Consider the following 20,087-nt stretch of genomic DNA (forward strand, 5'->3'; position numbering starts at 1 on the left):
ATTGATTTTAAAACACAGCTCCTTGCTGACTTTAATGAGGAGTCCAAGTTAAAAAAAAAAATAACACAACCCAACTCTAAAGGCCTGATGTGGCCTTGGACTTCAGCTATCGGTTGTGAGGGGCAAATATTCCTCCAGAGCCTCTTGAACCAGAGCAGGCGCTCATCTGCAGCTGTCTGTGTGCCAGGGAAGGGCAAATGCCCACCTGGGTCACCATGAGCTTTGCCTGAGGAGCAAAGGTTCACCAGAAGTTGCCATTCACTGCTCGGGCCTTTCTCCTGTTTACCCCAAGCAGCACTGGTCTCCCTCATGGTTGTCGTGCAGGTCTTCTCCCGGGCTTCCCTGGGTGGAAAACATGTCAGGAGATGAATGTTTACAAACACTGCACACACCACAGGCATAGGGGAAAGCAGCCTGCAGTGTCCCTCCAGAGTGAGGGGCCAAGGCCTTTCTCCTCCATTGAGTTCATACTGTATGTCCTATTTATCAATATACAGGAACATATAGGTGGCTTATACTGTGTACAGCAGTCCTAAAGCTCCTTGATTACAGGCCACAGGATCTCTGAGGGAACGAAGGGAAATAAACATTTATGGAGGGATCCAGAGCGCAGGCCGCTGCTGGCAGACCTCTCCAGGCCCCCCTTGCCGGGGAAAGAGCTCGCCATTCTCCTCTGGGGAGGTTTCAACACCTCCCGTCCCGAAACGAGGAGTTCCCGCGGCCCCTCCGGCCCAGCAGGAGGCCCCGCCGTGCCATCCGGGGCGACTTCCTGCCCTTGGAAACACCTCAGGCCCGGGCACTCGGAAAGTTTTCCCAAACTCCAAATCCACCAGTGCCCCCTTCAGTTGTTGTTTTCTCTCCCCTTGAACTCAGGGCGTGGGGCTTAGTCCAATTAAAAATTTCGGCCCCGCTTTCCAAATCCACCTTTCCTGCCCTCCCCCCTACGGCTTCCCCCCCCCCCCCCCCCCCCCCCCCACCGCCGCCAGCCAACGGAGAGAGGCTGATCGGCGCGAGCCTGGCGAGGGAGGGCCCTTTCCCCGGCCCCGAGCCCCGGAACAACCGGTAGTAGTCGTTTTTTTCCTCCCCTCTTCTCCTTCTCCCTCGCCTCTTTCCGCCCGGCTTTGTGTGAAGTTTGCGGCACATTGCAGATGAGCCCTTAGCGGCGAGAGGAGCCTATTGTTCCCCGCCAGGAACTGCTTGCTGGGGCTGCGCTGGCTTTTGCCTTTAGAGCTGCCTTGTGCAGTACCGGGAGCGGCCTCCGGGGTCCGCTGTGTTGCGCTCTCGTCCAGGCAGAAGCACGGCGGCCTCAGATCTTTTTGTCTGAGAGAGAAGAGAAGTGAATCCCGCTGCCGCCGCCACCGCCGCCGCCGCCGCTGCCGTAGCTGTACAGTGTGTGTGTGAGAGAGAGCGAGCGAGGGAGCGAGCGAGCGAGGGAGGGAGAGGGAGATCGCATGGAGCCGCGGCTGTAACACACACACACTGTCAATACCTCACTCCGGCTCCCCCCCCCACCCCACCACAACAGTAACCCAATTCATTGTGTGATCCAGCAGCACCATGTTGAGTCTCATGTGCAGGCTGGATCGGTTGGGTTTGTGGTGCTGAGAGAGGCAGCAGCAGCGGGAGGAGGAATTACTGAGAGGTGCCCCTCTCCCTCCCTGCCTCTTTGCCTGTGTGTTGTGTGGAGACAGGACTCGCAATTACCACACTCTCTGGGCTCCCTTATTCCTTTTAAACTTTTTTTTAACCAAGCCCCTCTCCATGGCTGATCCCCGGCCGAGCACGGGCACCTGGGTCTCTTAAAGACAAGGAGGAGCCGCGGATTGTTGTTGTTGTCGGCCGTTTTTTTTTTTTTTTTTTTTAAATTGGATTTTATTTTTTTTTTTTACGAGAACCTTTTTTTATTACAAAAATGGCAAATTCGACGGGTAAAAACCACGCAGACCAGCGGAGAAAGGGACTCGCTTTCCTGGACGAGCTGCGGCAGTTTCACCACAGCAGAGGGTGAGGAAAATGGGGAGATGGAACGGGAGGGGGGGAGGCTTTTAAACCGACCAGATCCAACTTCCAGCCCCTTCCCTGAAGGACACGGCAGCCCCAGCGAGGGGAGAAAAGGGGGCAGAGCTGACAAGTTGTGGTGTTTTGTGTGTATCTCCTCTGGCAGGTCTCCTTTTAAGAAGATCCCCGTGGTGGGTGGGAAGGAGCTGGATCTTCACGCTCTCTACACCAGAGTCACCACTTTAGGCGGATTTGGGAAGGTGAGTGGAAGTTTTAATTTGGGTTTCCCTCCCACTAACCTCTTCCTAAAAGTCTTCTCTGACCCCCGGGGGCGGCGGGGGGAGCCGGGGTGGCCGGGAACCGTCCTATTTAAAGGCGGTTAGAGAAGGTGGGGGGGTGGAAGAAGGAAGCGAGCAGATAGGTTGGTGGCTTGGCCTTGTCGGCGGAGCGATGAAGGGGGATCGGGGGTACGGCGCACACCCCGCTCCTGCCTCCGCCGGAGCCCCTCGCCCCTGCCCCCCTTCCCCAGGAGGAGGTGACTGGGAAACAGAGGGCTCCGGTCGGCGGAAGGCAGTTTCTTTTGCTTGTGGTGGCAGCTCTGTGTGTTTCCCTCTCACAGAGGGAGAGGCAGAGAGGAGAGAGTCTGAGTGCAGTTTTAGTGCAACTCAAAATTAGCGGGCATGTTTAACATCGATAATCGGCACGGAGCATGGGCTAGGAAACGATCCTCGCAGCCGGGGGGGGCCGGGCGCTGCCCTCCGAGCCCTTCCCGGGGAAAAATAACAAAAGGGGCACCCAAGACGGTGTGTAATCAAATAGCCATCTTTAGGCTTCAAGGCTAGGGACAGAAATGTAGGCCTCAAAAGAAAGGCCTGCCTGTGTGTGTGTTTGTGTGCTGGGGGGACCCCCCGGGCCGGCTCCCCCGCGCCCCGCGGGCCAGGGGGCGCCCCCGCCACCGCTTCCCCGCAGCATTTTAAACTTCTTCGGGTTTTTAACGGACCGCGGCAGGATTTAAAAGGGGGCGACAGAGGGACTCCCGATTGGTTATTGTCCAGGCAGTAAAAACAAAAACAAACAAACCCCAAAACAATACGAACCCTCCCGGCCGCCCCCCCCACACACCTTCCCGGAAAAAATCATGCGTATATTAAAAAATAAATACAGCAAAATGCCGCTGAGAAACGGGATTATTCCCGAAGGGGGAACACCACCGACTGTAAGTAAAATATGTAGTCTTAAATCCCATATACATTCCTGTTTAGTTATTTTTATATTTTTATCTATTTACTTCATGGCAGCTTGTGGGTTTTTTGTGATGTTCGGTGTCAACGACATGTTTATGTGTACGTTGTGTATCTCGGCCTGTATGTGTTGTTTTTGACAGGTATCAGAGAAGAATCAGTGGGGAGAAATTGTAGAGGAGTTTAACTTTCCCAGAAGTTGTTCTAACGCTGCCTTCGCTTTAAAACAGTATTACTTGCGGTGAGTGCTATCAGGCTGTTGCAGTAGTATTTTTGAGTGTGGGATTATATTTGGGTTCCAGTGTCTGAATAAAAATAACCCTGCTCTTTAAAAATGCTGTAAAATAAAGCAGAAAGAACTTGTAATTCCTTACTGGTCTGGTGCAGAGATAAGTTAAATAGATAGGTTGTAGATATTTTATTTTGTATTTTACATCTAACTTTGTAGGGATCCCAAGTGTATAAACAGTATATATGTCAGAGCCATTTTTATTGATTGTTTTAGAATCACGGTACTAAAGGACTGTTACTGAGACCATGTTATTGTAGTTGCAGAAACTTAGCTTAATTTTTGGAGCACTGAAATGTGTTGATACATGTGAACTTGTTTACTGCTCAGTGGGGTCAGACATTGAATGGAAATATATCTGCAGGAAGGTGGACTGCTTTGGAGAAATTATATTGTTATCAATTACTAGCAGCCTACATTATATTTTAGAATATAAAGAGCTAACTGATTTTTCTGTTACTTGAAAAATACTAGATTTTTTCAGGTTTTAAAACAAGATTCCATTCCTTGAAATGATACAGGCTGTTTTGTGATGCAGATTATTTTTTAATGTAGCATGGAGTTCATACTGAGTATTTTAAATTACTGTGTGTGGTGCTGTTCAGTTACTAGATGGCCTTTAAAAAAAACAATTTTTATGAACTTTTGCTGATTATTCTTTGTGTGAAAGATTTTAAAATTATTTTGTGTATAATGTTTTAGGTGCTATATATAGACAAATATATTTCATTTAGAATAAAGTTTTATGTACACTGGTTAAGGAATGTAATTTTCTGAATTATATGAATGATATTTTTTCATTGCAGTTAATGATAATATAGATGTGCAGTATGTACAAAAGAAGTATGGGCTTTTGGTGATCTGTTTTGGTGATCTGAGTACACACAAGCTTTATCTGTCTCTAGTTTGGCCTTCTGAATTAGGAAATGTGGTAATTGTACAGGTGCACTTTCTATTGGTTGTCCTAGATTGACTTCCAGCTTGAAGCTGTAGAGTTCATAGCACAGTGGAGCACTTATTAAGTTACAGTGATGTCTGGAAAACCTTAGGCAGATATCTGTAGTTACTGAATTTTTCTTTTTTTGGTGCTGCTAGATGATTGCTTTTAAGATTCAGACAAAGAAAAGAAATTGCCATTGTTAATAGCTTCAGTAAAGTTTATGATTGGTAGCAGGCCTAGGGATGAAGTGGGAAGCTCCACTTTAGGATGTCCTTCTCTGACTTTTTTTTTTTTTTTAAACTCTCTACTACATAGCACTGAAGTACTGAGATAAGTGTTGCTGGAGATTTGTGAGATCATAGAAACCAGTTTTTTGCTTTTTGAGTTTTTCTTTTTGACTGTGTAGTCTAGTACTTGACTAGATTTTACATACAATTTGCAAAGTGATAGTTTTGGGGGGTTTTACCTTTTCCTTTGTATTTCCATATGTTATAAGTGCTTGAATGGCCTAACTTTTTGCAGTAGAAGGTTGTATGTCATTTGTATTTTCATCTGTATTTTGAAAGCATTTATATGCTGTGACAGTTAACACAACTAATTTAGCCTTCTAATGACTATTAATTTTTAATAGACTATTTTTTAATTTAGAATCAGACATACAAAAACGTTGTTATTAGCATGAGCATGCTAGTACTGACATCATTTAACATACAGTTGATGCAGATATATAAAAATGATAACATACAAATAATTGAAGGTTTTTTTATTTACTTGGAATTTAGAAAATTGATAAACAGTTAAGATGAAGAATCTTTTCAAAATGTCTTATTGTAATCTCTGTGATTAACTTAAGCCATTCTGAAATATACTGTCAAGGTTGTTGGTGTTGGAGTTGATTGGGTTTTAGTGTTTGGTGTTTTTTGGTTTGTTTTTTATTTTATTTTTTTTTCTAAATTATTGGTTTACTCACTGTTGCTTCTCACATAATGTGTGATGTGAACTGTTAGCCAGCTGAGTTCACCTCCTTTCATGTGCAGTAATAAGACTGTGTATACACACGTGTCACTCCTAGGTTAATGTTTGTTTGACTTTAACCCAGAAGGGTTTTTTTGGAGGTGGGCAGTTTGGCTATCAGGAAAGAAAAAATACTGTAATGATAAATATGTAAAAAGGGTCTTGTTTATTTGTGGTGAGATTTTCATGAACTGCTGAGCAATTTCCCTTGGGGGAAAAGAAAAAAAAAAAAGAAAACAACTCCTCTTGAGTCTCAAGTATGGCTATAATTTTGGCTTCACTATTGTAATGACTGCAAACAAAGTCAAACAAACTGAGGCCTACCAACTTTTATATATTTTTTTTATCCAGTTGTATGTTGTGAGTCCTATGAAGTGAGGGATCTGCATGGCAGATGGGACCCTGTTGAATTCAGAGGGATTCAGTGGTGTGCACCTACATGAATACATTTGCAGATTTGGATTTGTGATGATTTGTGATGAAAGTTGCTTCTTTCTATGAAACCTCTGGCATACCACGTTCACTGAGATAAGATCTTGAGCTGCGTGGACCACTTGCTCATTTTGCTATGTTACCTCTTGAGAATGCTGTCATTTTGACTTAAAATTACTATGTAAATAATCTAGAAAGTTGACTTACTTATGTGATGTCATTAGTCCTGTTGGCTTGATAAGACTTAATGTCCTGCAAGACAAGCATCAGGTTATGTTTTTGTAGGCAGTTGTGAAGTGTGTCCTTTTTGTTTAAGGAACTTTCTTCATTTTGACTCTTGTGGAATTTTGCTGTGTGTCTTCGGGAATGTATGTTAGGCTTCATTAAAGGTGTGAATTGTTTAAACTTCTGACAGAATTCTGATAGGTTTTATGATAGGTGATATTTGAATACATGATAGCCAATCCTGTCTACCCCTTCTCCCTTGCACTGCCCCTCTTTTCTCTCACTGGAAAAAGTTATTTATAATAGGGAAAGTCTGAAACATTCAGACCTTGTGCCTGTGTTGCTTTGAGCTGTCTGACAGGTGAAGTAATTTATGTACTGTGGTTCTTAGTGAACAGTCAAAAGCCACAGTGCTGATAACCGTTGATAGACTGTACTTGTTAATGTAGTTCTGTAAGTCTCTACAGCGTCAGAGAGTGTAATTCCCTTGGATGTAGTGCAAATTAGATGTTTCATCTCAATTGAGGTGAATTAGTAAAGCATTTTCTAAATGCTTCTCTAAAGATTATTTTATAATGTTAGTGAAAATCATATGGGGTAATAAATGTAAACATCAGTAATGTGGGTATGCTTTTACATTTTTGTTAGTTGGTAAACATGCAGTAGGTGAAAAGAAAGCTAAAATGAAATATAGCCTGTTTTTATGTTAGTGGTTGATTAGGTTACAGTCCTGCAAAGAACTGGGCTTATGTGACCTCATATGTTAGTATAAGGTTCTGTTGGTTTTCATGTGAGCATAAGCGATGCATCTGTTTCTGTTGTGGGTCTTAATCTGTTCTTGGTGAGAGACCTTGTAAACTAAATGTGTAAATGAAGTATGCCTAACTGAGTTAAAAGTCAGTTTGTTTTTAAAAAATATTTGTCTGCAGTAAGAGAAATTATGTGAAAGGACTAAGTGTAAGGTAAAGTAAGTTTAAGTCTCAGTTATGCAGAGAATATCTGAAAGGTGGGAAGCAGGTGTATATTGTAAGCTTCTGGTAAAGGCAGCAGAAATGAGTTAATATTAATTAAAGGTGAATAAGAATTTGCTGTTGCAAATATTGGGCAGGTAAGGGGAAGTCAAGGAGAGAGGAAGGAGGTCAGCTCATAAATGAGAAGTTTCATGAAGTTATAAAGGCAAGCCATTATGTTAAATTTCCTGAAGTTCCATATATAGTAGAATGAAAAAGGAGTTAAAAATCAGAACCATACGGAATAGTTACTGACAACAAACAGAGGTCATTCTTAAGAGATATGAAGATATTTGTAGTAATCTCCAAGATGCCACTAAGAAATTGTATAATAGTACTGATTCCTTAAAAAAAAAAAGGGGGTGGGGGGGGTTGGGGGTGGGAGCAGGAGCTGAAGAACTAGGTAAATTTAAGGCATTCTTTTCCTAGTAAAATAATGGCAGAAATATTAGGGAAGCAATAATAAGCAGCCTGGAATTTTCCAAGAAAAAATACTTTAAAAGAGTTTTCTTTGTTACTGTTGCTCAGTGTTTAAAATTAGTATCTAATACTGCAACAGCATCTGCAGGCAGATCAGTGAGTACAGGACTGGCTGGCTTGCCAGATCTGATTGCAGGTTCAAGGCTCCAGTGGATGAAGAGAAAGTTGTAGCTGTAGTAATACTGCACATATTTTCTAAAATTCAAATACATCTCAAAATCTCTCATTAACAAATTATTTATGTATGTGGATAGAAAGAAAAATTTGTTGAGGGACCATAAACAAAAATAGAGCAGCGTATAAAGAATAGACTTGGTGAGTCACAGCAGTTTTAGGTGCTAAAAGAGTAACACCAGTGCTTACATATGCATGTAATAATATAAGTTTCACCATTTTAGGCATATTTAGTGTCTGGATTGATGAACTTTATAAGAAAATGCATAGTAGAGTTGTAACATTAGCAGACATTGGTAGTGGGAAGAGTTAAACACAGGTCAGGGCAAAAAAGGTTATCTAAAGAAATTAGGCACATTGTTGGAAAATACAAATGAGATTTAGTTTGGAAAATACAAGCTAAAACAGTTGAGGGACAGTAATCCAAAACAGGTATTCATTGTGAGGGAATAACCTGGAAAGCAGTATTGCTGAAAAAGGGATAGGAGTGATACCATGGTCCTGATAATCCTGCCAGTTGTGTGCACCCAACTCTCTTTCATATGAAAGGGATTTGTGCATGCTTCTGACAGGAAGAACAGGCCCCAGTTTGCAATATGATACACATACTTTGTAAAAATCAGAATGAGTTTAGGTTGCATCCACAGAGGCACTGAACAAGTCGAGATGAGTTCTTGTAAGAGATTGTGTGACTGACTGTATTTGGAGTACTGTTCTACTTTCAGAAAGCCTTAGCAACAGGTGGGGCAACTTAACAGAAGCTTAGAGAAGAGCAGCAAGATGTTAAGAAGGCTGAAGGGACTAATTGATTTAAAAAAAAAAAAAGGGATTTGAGAAATAAGTATGTTTTGCTTGGCTAAATTAACATTTTGGGTGAGAAGGGGAAATGGTATCTTACAAGCATTTTGAGGGGCCTAAATATTTAAAAGGGAGATAATTTTAAATAAAATAAGAGGCTGTGTGAATGTGTAAGTTGAGGGTGAAAATTCAGAGCAGGCAGCAGCACAAAAGCCCCAAGATATACCTGCATACCTGCTGAATAGCATGCCAGGCAGAGAAGGGGGACACGCACACGATGGGTCATTCAGAACTAGCCCGGTCAGGACATTAGTACATGTGCAACAGGTAATGAGCCCAAGAAATGGCAGAGAAACGGACCAGATGACCTTACAGGTTTTGTCCATCCCTGAATAACACTATAATGAAGGCTTTCACCTTGCATATCTACAGACTTCTGTTGCAGTGCTGCAGAATTTACCTATGGTATCTGTTACATTTCATTTTGTCACAAATCCTGCAGTCATTGACAAGACAGGAAACAAATACATAGATGACATTTTTATGATTTCTTTTCTTAAATTCCCCCCCCCCCAATATAAGAACTGTAATCTGTGTTTAGTCAGATATCTGAGGCCTTGCTTTTAAGTCTGAAGAGAATATTTTACATAGTTGGAGGGGGAATTTTTAGTTGTACCGTAATAATAACGGTCAACATACAATCAAGACTAGTTACTGTTAATGCTACAAAGCTTTATTTAAGGAAATTAAATATGTTGTTAAAATCTTAGAATGTCTCTCAATAGAAGTTACTTACTTGCATGGGTGTTGTCAGAGTTGCTGGGAATCTGCTCAAAAGAAAATAGAACTTTCACAATACTAAGTTTGCATTAGGCCTCTTCTGAGGAGAACAAGTTGCAGGTGAAAGGAAGCTTTTTTTTGCTCTTTCTTACAGTTATGTTGTGGTAGTAGTCACTATGTAGATGAGCTTGGCCTCTACCAGATTTTCTGAGCTTTTCCTTCAGGACTCTGCTTTACTGCTGAAAAATGTTATGAAAAATCAGTGTGATGAATGTTAACGTATTTTCTCTTCCTGGTTATTTTCTTGCAAGCTTTTTGTTAGAAATGACTGCTGCTAAGCTGAACTATATTGGTTTCTTTGGGGAGGGGTAAATGTTGTTCTTCAGTTTTAATACAGAATTCTGGTGGTTTAACTTGAAAGCTTAGCTAGACGGATGTCAGAACTAATAAATTACAAAGAGCAAGTTTCAGGTAACACTGTAATAACTGGGGTGACTTACAGGACTTACTGAATCTTCTAATCATTGGTGGAAATTTATATGTTGTGACCATTTTCTAATATGTAACTGAAACAATATCAAAATTAATTTATGCTTTAAAATTAATAGCTGTGGTAACATCTTAGGTTTGAATAAACTGTAAGCATATTACAAGAAGATCAAGAATGCATGTGGAATGCAAGGATATTGCTTTTTTCCTTGTGGAGTAAGCCTGGGCTAAGAAAAGGTTTTTCTGATTATTTTATTTTAGAGCCAGTAGGCTTTAATTACTTTGCTTATTTGCAGTCAAATCTCAATCGATAAGACTTCCGTACTTTTTTTTTCCTAACCCCTTCCCCACTTTCCCAAGTAATGAAATAGAAAAGTATAATTTGAAATAGGAAAGTATAATTTGAAAAAGAAAAGTATAATTTATTAAGTTTTACAGGTGAGATACTAGAGGTACACAGAGGTTCAGATTGGTACTTTTATAGTGCGTGTCAAGTAGGAATGATGTACAAATACAGTAAAATTACCTTTTATTTTTTCTCTCTTTTAATTTCTTATTCCTGAGCCTTAGTTAAACTGGTCATAAAAGGGGCTACTGTTATTTACTGTCTTTTCAAATTCTTCCTTAATCAATAGCTGAGGAAGCATGATTTGAAAAATAAAATAGGATAATGTTATGTTCTGTGGAGAACTGAACACTGGGTATGTAACAGATTATGCGAATGGATTGTTTGTAGTTTGTTTTGCTGTGTTTTGTTTAAAAATGCCTTTTTAGAGTGTCAAGAGTAGTGTCTCGCACCTTAGATTGGACTACTTAGAGTAACTGTAGTACCTGTCCACTTTATTAGAAAACACATAGTTCATAGAGGGAATTTGGTATAGGCCAGAGATCACATTATCTTGTTTCTGGTTACCAGTCTGATACATATTTATTCTGTGGCCTTAGTTAAATCATTTGCCTTCATTTTATTCATATTTATAAAGTGGGTATACTGTTGTTTGTTTACCTCTCAGGGAAGTGTGAGACTGTAAGCTCTTTAATGTAGGAATTGTGTCTCTTCATGCTTCTATGTTATATCTTAAATATTTGAAAATTAATATAAATAAGGAATAGATGAGGAAAATAAAACTATTCATAATCTTGTTTGCCCTCTGCAGTGTTGAGAAGCAAAAATTACAGCACAGATGAGAGGAAGAACAATCTTTATTCCCAAGGGAATAAATGAACTTGGGATACCTAAGCAGGGAAATATTGGAATGATTGAAAGAAAGAAGCTTATCTTAAGGAAGGATAATAAAACAGCAAGATGGTACCCACAGTAGTGAGCTTAGGCTTTGCCTGAGGTACTAGATTAGTGAGCTAGGTATCAGATCTAAAATACAGTCTCCTTGGAGCAACAAGTTCAAGTCTAAGCAGACCTGAATTAGATTTTCAGCAATAAGGTACTGACACTGAGTTCTCTACTTCTTGTTTTCCTATCTTTAAACTGAATGTGTGTGCATTTAACTCCAGATATATTATACCAAGCTAGCTATGCTGCAAGAGGGATTGCATACTATTATAATAGAGCAGAGTTCTGTTGAGTGATGCATTGGAGCATGTTTGTCTGCAAGAGTGAGCTGTGTTCATACCATTTTCCTTTTTTATTGGTGTGGGAGGAGCAACTGTTCAGATTAGTAGTCTTCCAGAATACTTTACAAGTGTTACTTGTCAATCCATAGCTGCCTAAAATACATAAAAATCCTGTAAAGTAAGGGGATCATTCTGTTTTAGAGAGAAGTTTCTCTCACAATATTTGCTGTACTTTTTGTGTTTGTTTTGTGAAGTTTGGATGGGTCATACTTAAGCATGTGTTTCTCCATTGTTAGGTGCTGTGACATCTGCTGGTTGGCCTCTGCCTCCCAGTCCAAAGGTTGTTATGCTTCCATGATAATCCATGTGTAGAGATTCTCAGCTCTGTAAATCACTAAATCATATGACTAACTTGGAGTAGGTCAGTTGAAGTTCTTTCAAGTGCTGTAACAACCTCTGTTACTGGGACATAACGTGTTGGGGTAACTTTTTGTTTGGGACACATCCCAGGGGCTTAATTAATCTAAATGAAAATCATTTACTTCAGGGGTAAATCTGGCATGTTCTGAGTATACTAACAATTATTATGATGTAGGATAAGTGTAGACACCTTGTGTGCATTTGTTTTTTAAGAAGTGTAACTATATTAAAAGAAAACTTGTGGAAATAAACTTGGGAACAGTTCTTCCCTTACATGGTTATTTTCCTCAGGAGTACCTGGATTTTAGTGACCTCAATTAAGTTATGTAGAACTCAGACAATTTCCAGGTAAACAGTGCCATGTTCCAGAATTCACGCATGTCCTATGTAATTTTGGAGAGGATAGCAGAGCTTTGAAACACTGGAGATTACAGAGCTGTTTCTTGGACGCTTTTTTCCCCCCAGTACCATTTATAAAAACCTGGGAAAATTCACATTTCTAAAAGTATATGTGCATATAATGCTACAGTTGCATAATAAATACCTGGAGGGGGGGGGAGAACCCACCCCCAAAACCAGGAATGACGTCATTCAAGTGTGAATGTGCAACCTTAACTTTGTCTCTAGAGAGTATTCTCTAGAAATAGGGAAATAGGAATAAATTCCATGGCAGTATTAATCTTTTGTATTGCTCTGAGATACCTTTCTACCCCAATTCCCAGTATATAAACGGATAGTTCTGACTCATTGTTCAACGTGGTAATTGATTAATCTCCTTATTAGTTATTTCGAAGGAGATTTTTAGTGTGCTTTCTGGGCATCCTTTCCCCACTTATTTGTTCCATGATGTTACTTACATGGGCCAATTCAGAAATCCTTTCTGTTGCTTTGGGCTGAGGGGGTTTTGCTGTTGTGATGCTGCTTACCCTGACTGCCTAGCTCATAGGTCTTTTTGTCTCATTCTCTGCTAATCATCATTTTATCAGTCTCTGACTGCAGGCTGAAATTCATCTTCTGTTCCTTTGCCCCTTGATGTCTGTACCCATTGACTGCACATGGAGTATTTACTGTAATCAAATTAATTCCTGATTGTAAAATTGAAGGAAAGAAAAGGTGTATGCAGGTAAAAGGGCAAGAGGACAAAGCACTAAATGTCAGGTGCCTAGCAACAGTAAAATACTGACTTTTACAGCAAAACAGTAATAGATTCCATGGTACCTGAAAAAAAACTCTGCAGCAGTGGACATGCAGAATACACAGGATTCATACAAATATATCTAAAGGGTATTTCACACACCTGAAAAATGTGTTTTCAGGTACTCTGCAGACCCAGTCAGGCATTGCATCATTGGTGTGCATTTTGCTGCTTCTTCCAAGGTCATTTTTCTAACTCTAATGTATAGAAATGTATATTTAGTTCCTTTTTTTTAGTGGAATTTTTGTTTCTGAGTAGTTACGTGGAAAGGCTAACCCCCCGTAGTGAATTATTGTGTTTAACTGGATTTGAAGAGTATACAAGGCTGTAACTACCATACAGCTTGGAATACTTTCAGTAAGCATTTTTTTTTTTTAGTGCTTCAGACTACTTTATTTCCTTCAAACTTAGCTAAACTTGTTATTCTGTTTAATGCCAGGTGCTTCCCATTTCTATAACATGAGGTATTAATTAGAAAGATGTTATGTTAGTGCATATGGGATCATAGTAAAAGCATAAAAGGTTAGAAAATCAAAATACTCGGTGACAATGGCTTCCTTGCATTTAGTATTGTTTTCTTACTATAGTCAATATACTGTTATTACTGAAATAGGTATATTCCTAGAAAGGTCGTCTTTGTCAGAGATGAATACAAGATTTTTTTTCTCTTTAGGTTTTTTTATTACCAGTACATAAATCCCATTTTTCTGTAGAAGCTTTCATTCTCCTAAGAAACAGTTTAATTGTACTTTAAACAGAGTTAGTCCAGCTGTAGAAGAAAGTGCTTATTAAGTAAGATCAATGAAAAAAGTGACTTAATCTACCGTTCTACATGTAACTGTAAACAAACACCCTTTAGCTTCCCTAAATACATGGATACATTTCTGTATGGATGTGTGATGCACTTTAAAATTATGATTGTCCATAAGTTTATGTGCCTGGTAGAAAGCAAAAATATTTTGTTAGTTTTATGATGACTTGGTGCTTCCATAGGTCTGCTGTAAGAGTTGTGCTTGTAGACTTTAAGCCATGTGGAATTCTCTCTAGATGTGCTTAGGGGCGGTCTCATCCCTCTTCAGAGCTGGGCTGAAATCCGTGGCATCCTGTGTCAGTCCTGCAGTGTGCCTGGTGTAAGAGCCAGACCATGTATATTAATACATAATGTGCCTGCTTTAGCAAGGAAAGAAACTAAAAAAAAAGTGAAATCAACAAAGATATATTAAAAACTTAAGAGTGTTCATTTATTTAGTTGTCTCCAAGAGGTCTTCGCATGTAAAAGAAAGTTGCAAACTCAAGGTTTGGTGGTTGTTTTCTTTTTAAAGAGTTTATGAAAGCAGCAGGAGTTGTTTTTTGTATGAGTAAATTAATTGAAGCTTGGTTTTTTTGAGGGGAGGAGGAGGCTGCTTGGTGATCTAGCTAAGTAAGGAAAACAAGAAGCTGTTACGATTATTTATTGTTTTCAGAAAATTATAAAAGAATTTACACTTTATTATAATTTCACTAGTATAGTGGGTTCTGTAATATTGCTGACTTCCAGTACTCAAAGTCAAAGTAAGTATGATTCAGACTAAATAATGGTGGAAAGTCATAGTGAAGTAGATACAACATAAATATGATTGTTAACATATGGTGTAACACAGCAGCAATGTAAATGTACAGAACTGTTGGTATGATTGCCTTACTAGATGAAACTCTAAAGAATGCATTGTACAGGATTCTGCTGTAGAAGACCACCACGTGGAAGTGACTGTCAGGGCTGTGTCTTTCTTCAAGGCTTTTTTGGTTCAGATGATACATGTTTACTATGGTTTGTGGCCTCAGAGACTTCATGCATTTCTCGACTTGGCAGCTGCCTATTGAGAAAATGCACATCTCCAGGCAGTTGTTTGATCCAAATGTGCAACTTGGAGCTCTAAAGTGCATGGGGACTACTAGGTTGGTGGCCTGGTGGTAGAAGACGCTTGTACTCTGAATAGACACTGCTCTGAGTAGCTGAATAGTCAGCTATCCAGCTGAGAGGCATATGTTAATTCTGCCTCCAGTTGGGCCAAGCTGCTTCTCCTGTAGGCCAAAGAGGGAAGACAAGGCATCTGGGGGTATTTTAGTGAGTGGGGGAGAAAAGGTTCTTTGGGCACAGGTAGTTGAATTGCAAAGAGAAGGAATGTGAATATAGAGTGAGCTGGGTGCATTCATGGATTGAGTGAGGAGACAGGAATGTGGGAATGTTGATGGAGAGAGAACACTGGAAGGGCGGATGGGGTGGATACTGTAGACGGAAAAGGAAGGGTTATGTAATCTAATGCTGAGAAGTTAGCAGTTGTCAACTCCCTCATTTAAATTGGTCACTGGATATTAACTGACTTGTGGCCCAGATGCTGGGCTGCTGCTGAGTTAAGGCTGTCATTATTTATAAAGTGCTGAGTGGTCTCTGACTTGAATTGTACCATCTGCTTTCTACAGTGAAGTTGTGACTTACTGATACAAACCTTGTAGTAGTTCTTCTGCATCTTTTCTTGCACTACCACTGCTGCATGAACAGAATTACTTTCTGTTCTGTTAGTTTATATTTTTCATTAACACTGAATTTACCATTTTCATTTTGGTTTAAAGAATCTGTCATCATCACAATTACTTTTATCCTTATATTAGAATATCATAAACACATACAATTGCATATAATCAAATAAAGGATTTTATCTCTTACTTAAATAGCTTGCAGGGAGAAAGGTCTTATCTTGTAAAGTATTTCTTCACAGGAATTATTGCACTTAAGAAAGCTAAGGAGGATACAATTGTGGAACAGTAAGGGTTTCTTCAAATGCTCCTGTAACTGAGAAAAGTAGTAATGTTTATGAATATTTTGTATGCTCATTTGTTAAGAAATGCATAACTTTTATTACATATGTATATATTTCATATACAAGACTGGATGCCAGCTAAAGTTTGGGGTGGGTTGCATGGACTTTCTCTCCTAATATTACATTTATGTTAAGAATTAATTTTCAACAGGAGACAAAAAGATGCAATAGAATAAACATTCAAGAATCCTAAGAACTTTTTTTATTCTACCTACAAAGATTTAAAAATCAGGTTTGAATTTTACAGGTGGAAGTAGGTGCAAAGTACTGGGTTTTTTTTGACAGTTCTTGATCATATGTGATACAAAACTGTTGCTTGTCCTGGGCCTTACTCTTGTGTAATTTAGAAAGAGGACTTTTAAACTCTGCCTGCTATAAGCAGAATATATAGAAAGGCTGTTGCTTAAAACGCCAAGTTACAGCATGCAAGTTGTTCTGATCCAAACAGCTAGTGGGTAGAGGGCAGGTGAAACGGTCAAAAGATGTGGACAAACTGTTTTTAATGTAACTCTGCAGTTTCTGCCATGCTGTATCGATACTATCATACAGCTACACAGTTGTTTTTTCTGCCATGATTAAAATTATTTTTGCTATTAAATATTTTTTTTTTTACAAAAAATAATGTAATTTTGTGTTTAACAACAGTGCTTATAGCCGCTTGTTTTTGAGCTGTCAGCCACGCTGATGTCTCCAGAGAATAAAACCAGCACATTATTTAAATGGTGTACATATCTCCTTTCTCTACCTCTTGCTCTAACTCAGTGCATAGAGGAGGGTTGAAAAAGAGTGTAGGTCGTAATTCTTGCTTGCATAGTACATCAGAAATTATTGCTGTTATCTTACATAGCAGCTTGTGATATTCTTTTTCAAGCGGACAGACCTGCTGTCACTTGAGTGGCTGCTGTGCTGCTGGTGTTCCCCCCCAGTAGTGATATGAGCTCTACTTTTGGGCATTTGGTGGTGGTGAAGGCTTGTTTTGTTTCATTTTAATTGTAGAGATCTCCTTTCATGGAGACTTACATCAGGATTCTACTGACTGCTTTAGCTGTAGAGAGACAAGATAGCAGATTCTAGTCTTGAATTGCCTAGTTCTGCTCTTGTTTATTTATTTGTTTTATTTTTAAGTTACTCATATTGCCTTCTAGTTAATTTTCTGAAAGGAGAGGGGGTTTTATTTGCCTTCAGTTTAAATTTCTAGAGGTTGTCATGCATACCTAGGGAAGTCCCATTCTAAGAGTAAGCAGGAAGAGCACAGAGAATATAGGAGAAAAGGACTCCACACATTTAGACAAATACTCTTTCTTGATACTTTCCCTCGTTCCACCACCCCCTTCCCCCCAGCCCCCACCAATAGTTTTTACTACAGTAGATCACATCTTGTCAGTTAGGTGATTTTTCAGGGCTGCTTGTCTTTTTGGCAGTTACTTACAGATAGAGATAAATAGGGGCTTTGGCTAGTGCTTAAACTGGAGCAGCAATTTAACGAAGAAGATCAAATTAGTAAAAACTTTAAAAGGTCTCAGAGTTGTATGCATGTGGATACTAAATGAGGAAGAGAGAAAGATCAGAGGATCTTGGGGAGTGTAAAAATGGAGATACATGATGATGAAAGAGGTTGTTATTTTTGCGGTACTTTCAACAAAGCTGAGTAGGGATGTTTTGCCAGGAGTGGTCCTAGAACAGGGAAGCTTTCACAGTCACAGGTTGTCATGTAGTATGTTTGTATATATATAGATTTTATATGCAGAAAGCATAATAATTGAGAGAACAGTATGCACTGATGATCAAGAAGGCAATTAAAGGCAGATTACAGTGTGGAAAGTAAAATAGTAGGGTTCATCAAAGGATGATTCCAAAAGTTACAGGTGATGAGAGAGGTAGATTTATGGGGTAGCATGAGTGCAGAAGAGACTGGATTATGCTTGAAAACATTTCCCTTGACCATAAGAAATTCTTGTATAATCAAGACACATAATCAAAGAAAATTATGATACTACCATGAGGATATTTGGTGAAAAGAGTACAAATAGCATAGAGTTAATAATAATTACACAGGAGCTACATGGCTGATGATGAGCAATATAAAACCAACAGTTCAGAGTGTGTAAGAAAGCAGTTGTAAAGTGCTGCTTAGGAAATTTTGTAACATTCCATCAGTAAGGGAACAAGAGAATCATTAGTACAGATTTGGACCTTTTGTCAGAGAGGGAATGAAGAGACAGTTGAAAACAAATACTGTTAAATTAGATTCTGCCAAGGCTCAAATCCTTGATAGATTGGCATCTCTTACAGTGGGAACAGAAATGCCTGAAAAGAAGATGAAAAGTTCCAGGAGTCATCTGGTAGGATATTTGAGGCATTATTTATGTAAAGTTTTGTATTTATTTCCTTATAGCTAAGTTGTTTGGGTGGGTTGGTTGGTCTGGTTTGGTTTGGTTTTTGGTTGTAGTTTTTAAGAAGTAATTCAGATGGTACTAAAAAAAAGTTTTTCAGAGAACTGATTAGAGTTTCTGTTCATTCTTTCTACTTTTAAGCTGTATTTTGCTGTTACGGACTTCTCTTAAATTTTCAGTGCTGATCAGTTCAAAGACCACAACTGTGGTATATGGCAGTAACCAAGCTCCTGCTATGCAAGGCAAGATCCTCCTCCCTCAGAGGAAGGAAATACCATAGAGATATGTTTCTGCAGGATCATGCCAATGAACAACAGTACTTACTTGCTGGATGTGACTGATATTTTTTCTTTACCTTTTTCCCTTTGTATCTCAATCTTCATGTCTCTTTCTGAGCACGTATGTACAAATTTTAATGTGGATATTAATTGAGGAGTACAGACCCTACAAGAGAGAGAAAAATAAATGTTGATGTGTGAAATCAGATCATCTCCCTCTTAACCTTTGTCAAAAAAAAAAGGAAAAAGGTATGCTTTTTATCAATAACACCTATGTTACTGAGCAAGTGGCACCTTCTAAAGTGAATGGTTGTCCAACTCTTTCACATACTGTATTAATACTTCAGAATTTTAAAACTAGTTCTCAGCTGTCAACTGCCTCTTGGTATAGTCTCTGTAGCACCCTGCTTTTCTTAATAATCAGGGTTGAAATGCAATCTATGGGTGGAGTCACATCATATTCCATTTCCAGTTGTGTGTACTTTGACCTGTAATTGTGAGGTTATCAGTAGAGAAACACAGTCCTGAGTCTGAACTGATACAGTTACCTAACTAGAAGTTTGAGAACTACTACCACAAATGTTTCTCACTCTCATGGTAAGACAGATGTAACTTTATCTTAGAAAATATTTCATACTCATATTCAGTAATGCAGTGCAGTATCCCTATAGTTAACGAGACTTTTTGGTAGGAGCACCTTACAGAAGGTATCTGGTTGAAAGGGTGTTTATTTTCATGTGCTGTAGTTCTTGCCCTGAAGGTGGCAGGCTTGTTTTCACTTAAAGTACAAAATGTTATTTATAACAAATGTTGCTTGACTCCAAATGGATTGTTGGAGTTGTATTTTGCAGTTGTATAACAGGTGTAATATTTCATACCCAAGAAATTTTATTTACTTAAATTCTTTTTGAAAGGTTCTTTAATGAAAAGGAAATTATGGTAGTGAAAGACTACTTTAGCAATGGAAGAACTTCACTGTGGGCTAGCTGGTAGTAGGTGTTTTGTATCTGTGAGCCTCCATCTTAGAAGTATGGATTCAAGAAATTTTTCTCACCAAGGTGCAGTTTCTCAGCTTGGAGTAGGAAGTTTTAATATGTCCTGTCTCATTATGTTAAAGTGTTCTAGAAGTTTTGACTATAATTAGAAACTTCTTTTGGCCAAGGTAGTAGTTGTATTTCTGTGTAGATAAATTAAAACTTAAATTCTAGTGTCCTGATTAATCAGAGATACAGTTACCACCAAATTTTAAAGACACACATTGTGCTGCAATAATAAAAATATCTCTGAAGTGAATCGTATATTTAAATGTATTATTATTTGCAGGTTATGGTTGGCATAATAGAATTTTACGGTAGTACAGTTTTAGTACTTGTATCACAGTGACTTGTACTGTGATACTCTCTGTAAAATGGGTTGGAGGGAAAACATTCTCATTAGCATTTCAAGAAAAACCTTAAACTCTGGAAAAATTTTGAACAATTTGGAGCAATTAATTTACCTA

At 39.1% G+C, this 20,087-nt stretch overlaps 1 protein-coding gene and 1 long non-coding RNA gene across 3 annotated transcripts in view; one reads left to right on the forward strand and one right to left on the reverse strand.

Moving 5' to 3' along the window:
• Window positions 1–205: 205 nt before the first annotated feature.
• On the reverse strand, window positions 206–2,425 carry LOC133276690 (uncharacterized). The gene is made up of 3 exons (XR_009745953.1): window positions 2,298–2,425; window positions 1,247–1,463; window positions 206–342 (listed from the first exon to the last, which is right to left on the reverse strand). It is a non-coding gene; the product is annotated as an uncharacterized LOC133276690 (long non-coding RNA).
• ARID2 (AT-rich interaction domain 2) overlaps window positions 1,382–20,087 on the forward strand; it is a 106,112-nt gene continuing 87,406 nt past the window's right edge. Inside the window, exons 1-3 of one of the 2 annotated variants that reach the window (XM_061467800.1) lie at window positions 1,382–2,004; window positions 2,165–2,258; window positions 3,383–3,480. In XM_061467800.1, the coding sequence (XP_061323784.1) occupies window positions 1,913–2,004; window positions 2,165–2,258; window positions 3,383–3,480 (284 nt within the window). In that variant the 5' untranslated portion in view covers window positions 1,382–1,912. The other variant, XM_061467799.1, reaches the window with a different exon arrangement.

The sequence above is a fragment of the Pezoporus flaviventris genome, unplaced genomic scaffold (assembly GCF_033815535.1).
Source record: "Pezoporus flaviventris isolate CSIRO_AGI_PZ_B2104156 unplaced genomic scaffold, CSIRO_AGI_Pfla_v1 ptg000045l, whole genome shotgun sequence".
NCBI classification, from domain to species: Eukaryota; Metazoa; Chordata; class Aves; order Psittaciformes; family Psittacidae; genus Pezoporus; species Pezoporus flaviventris.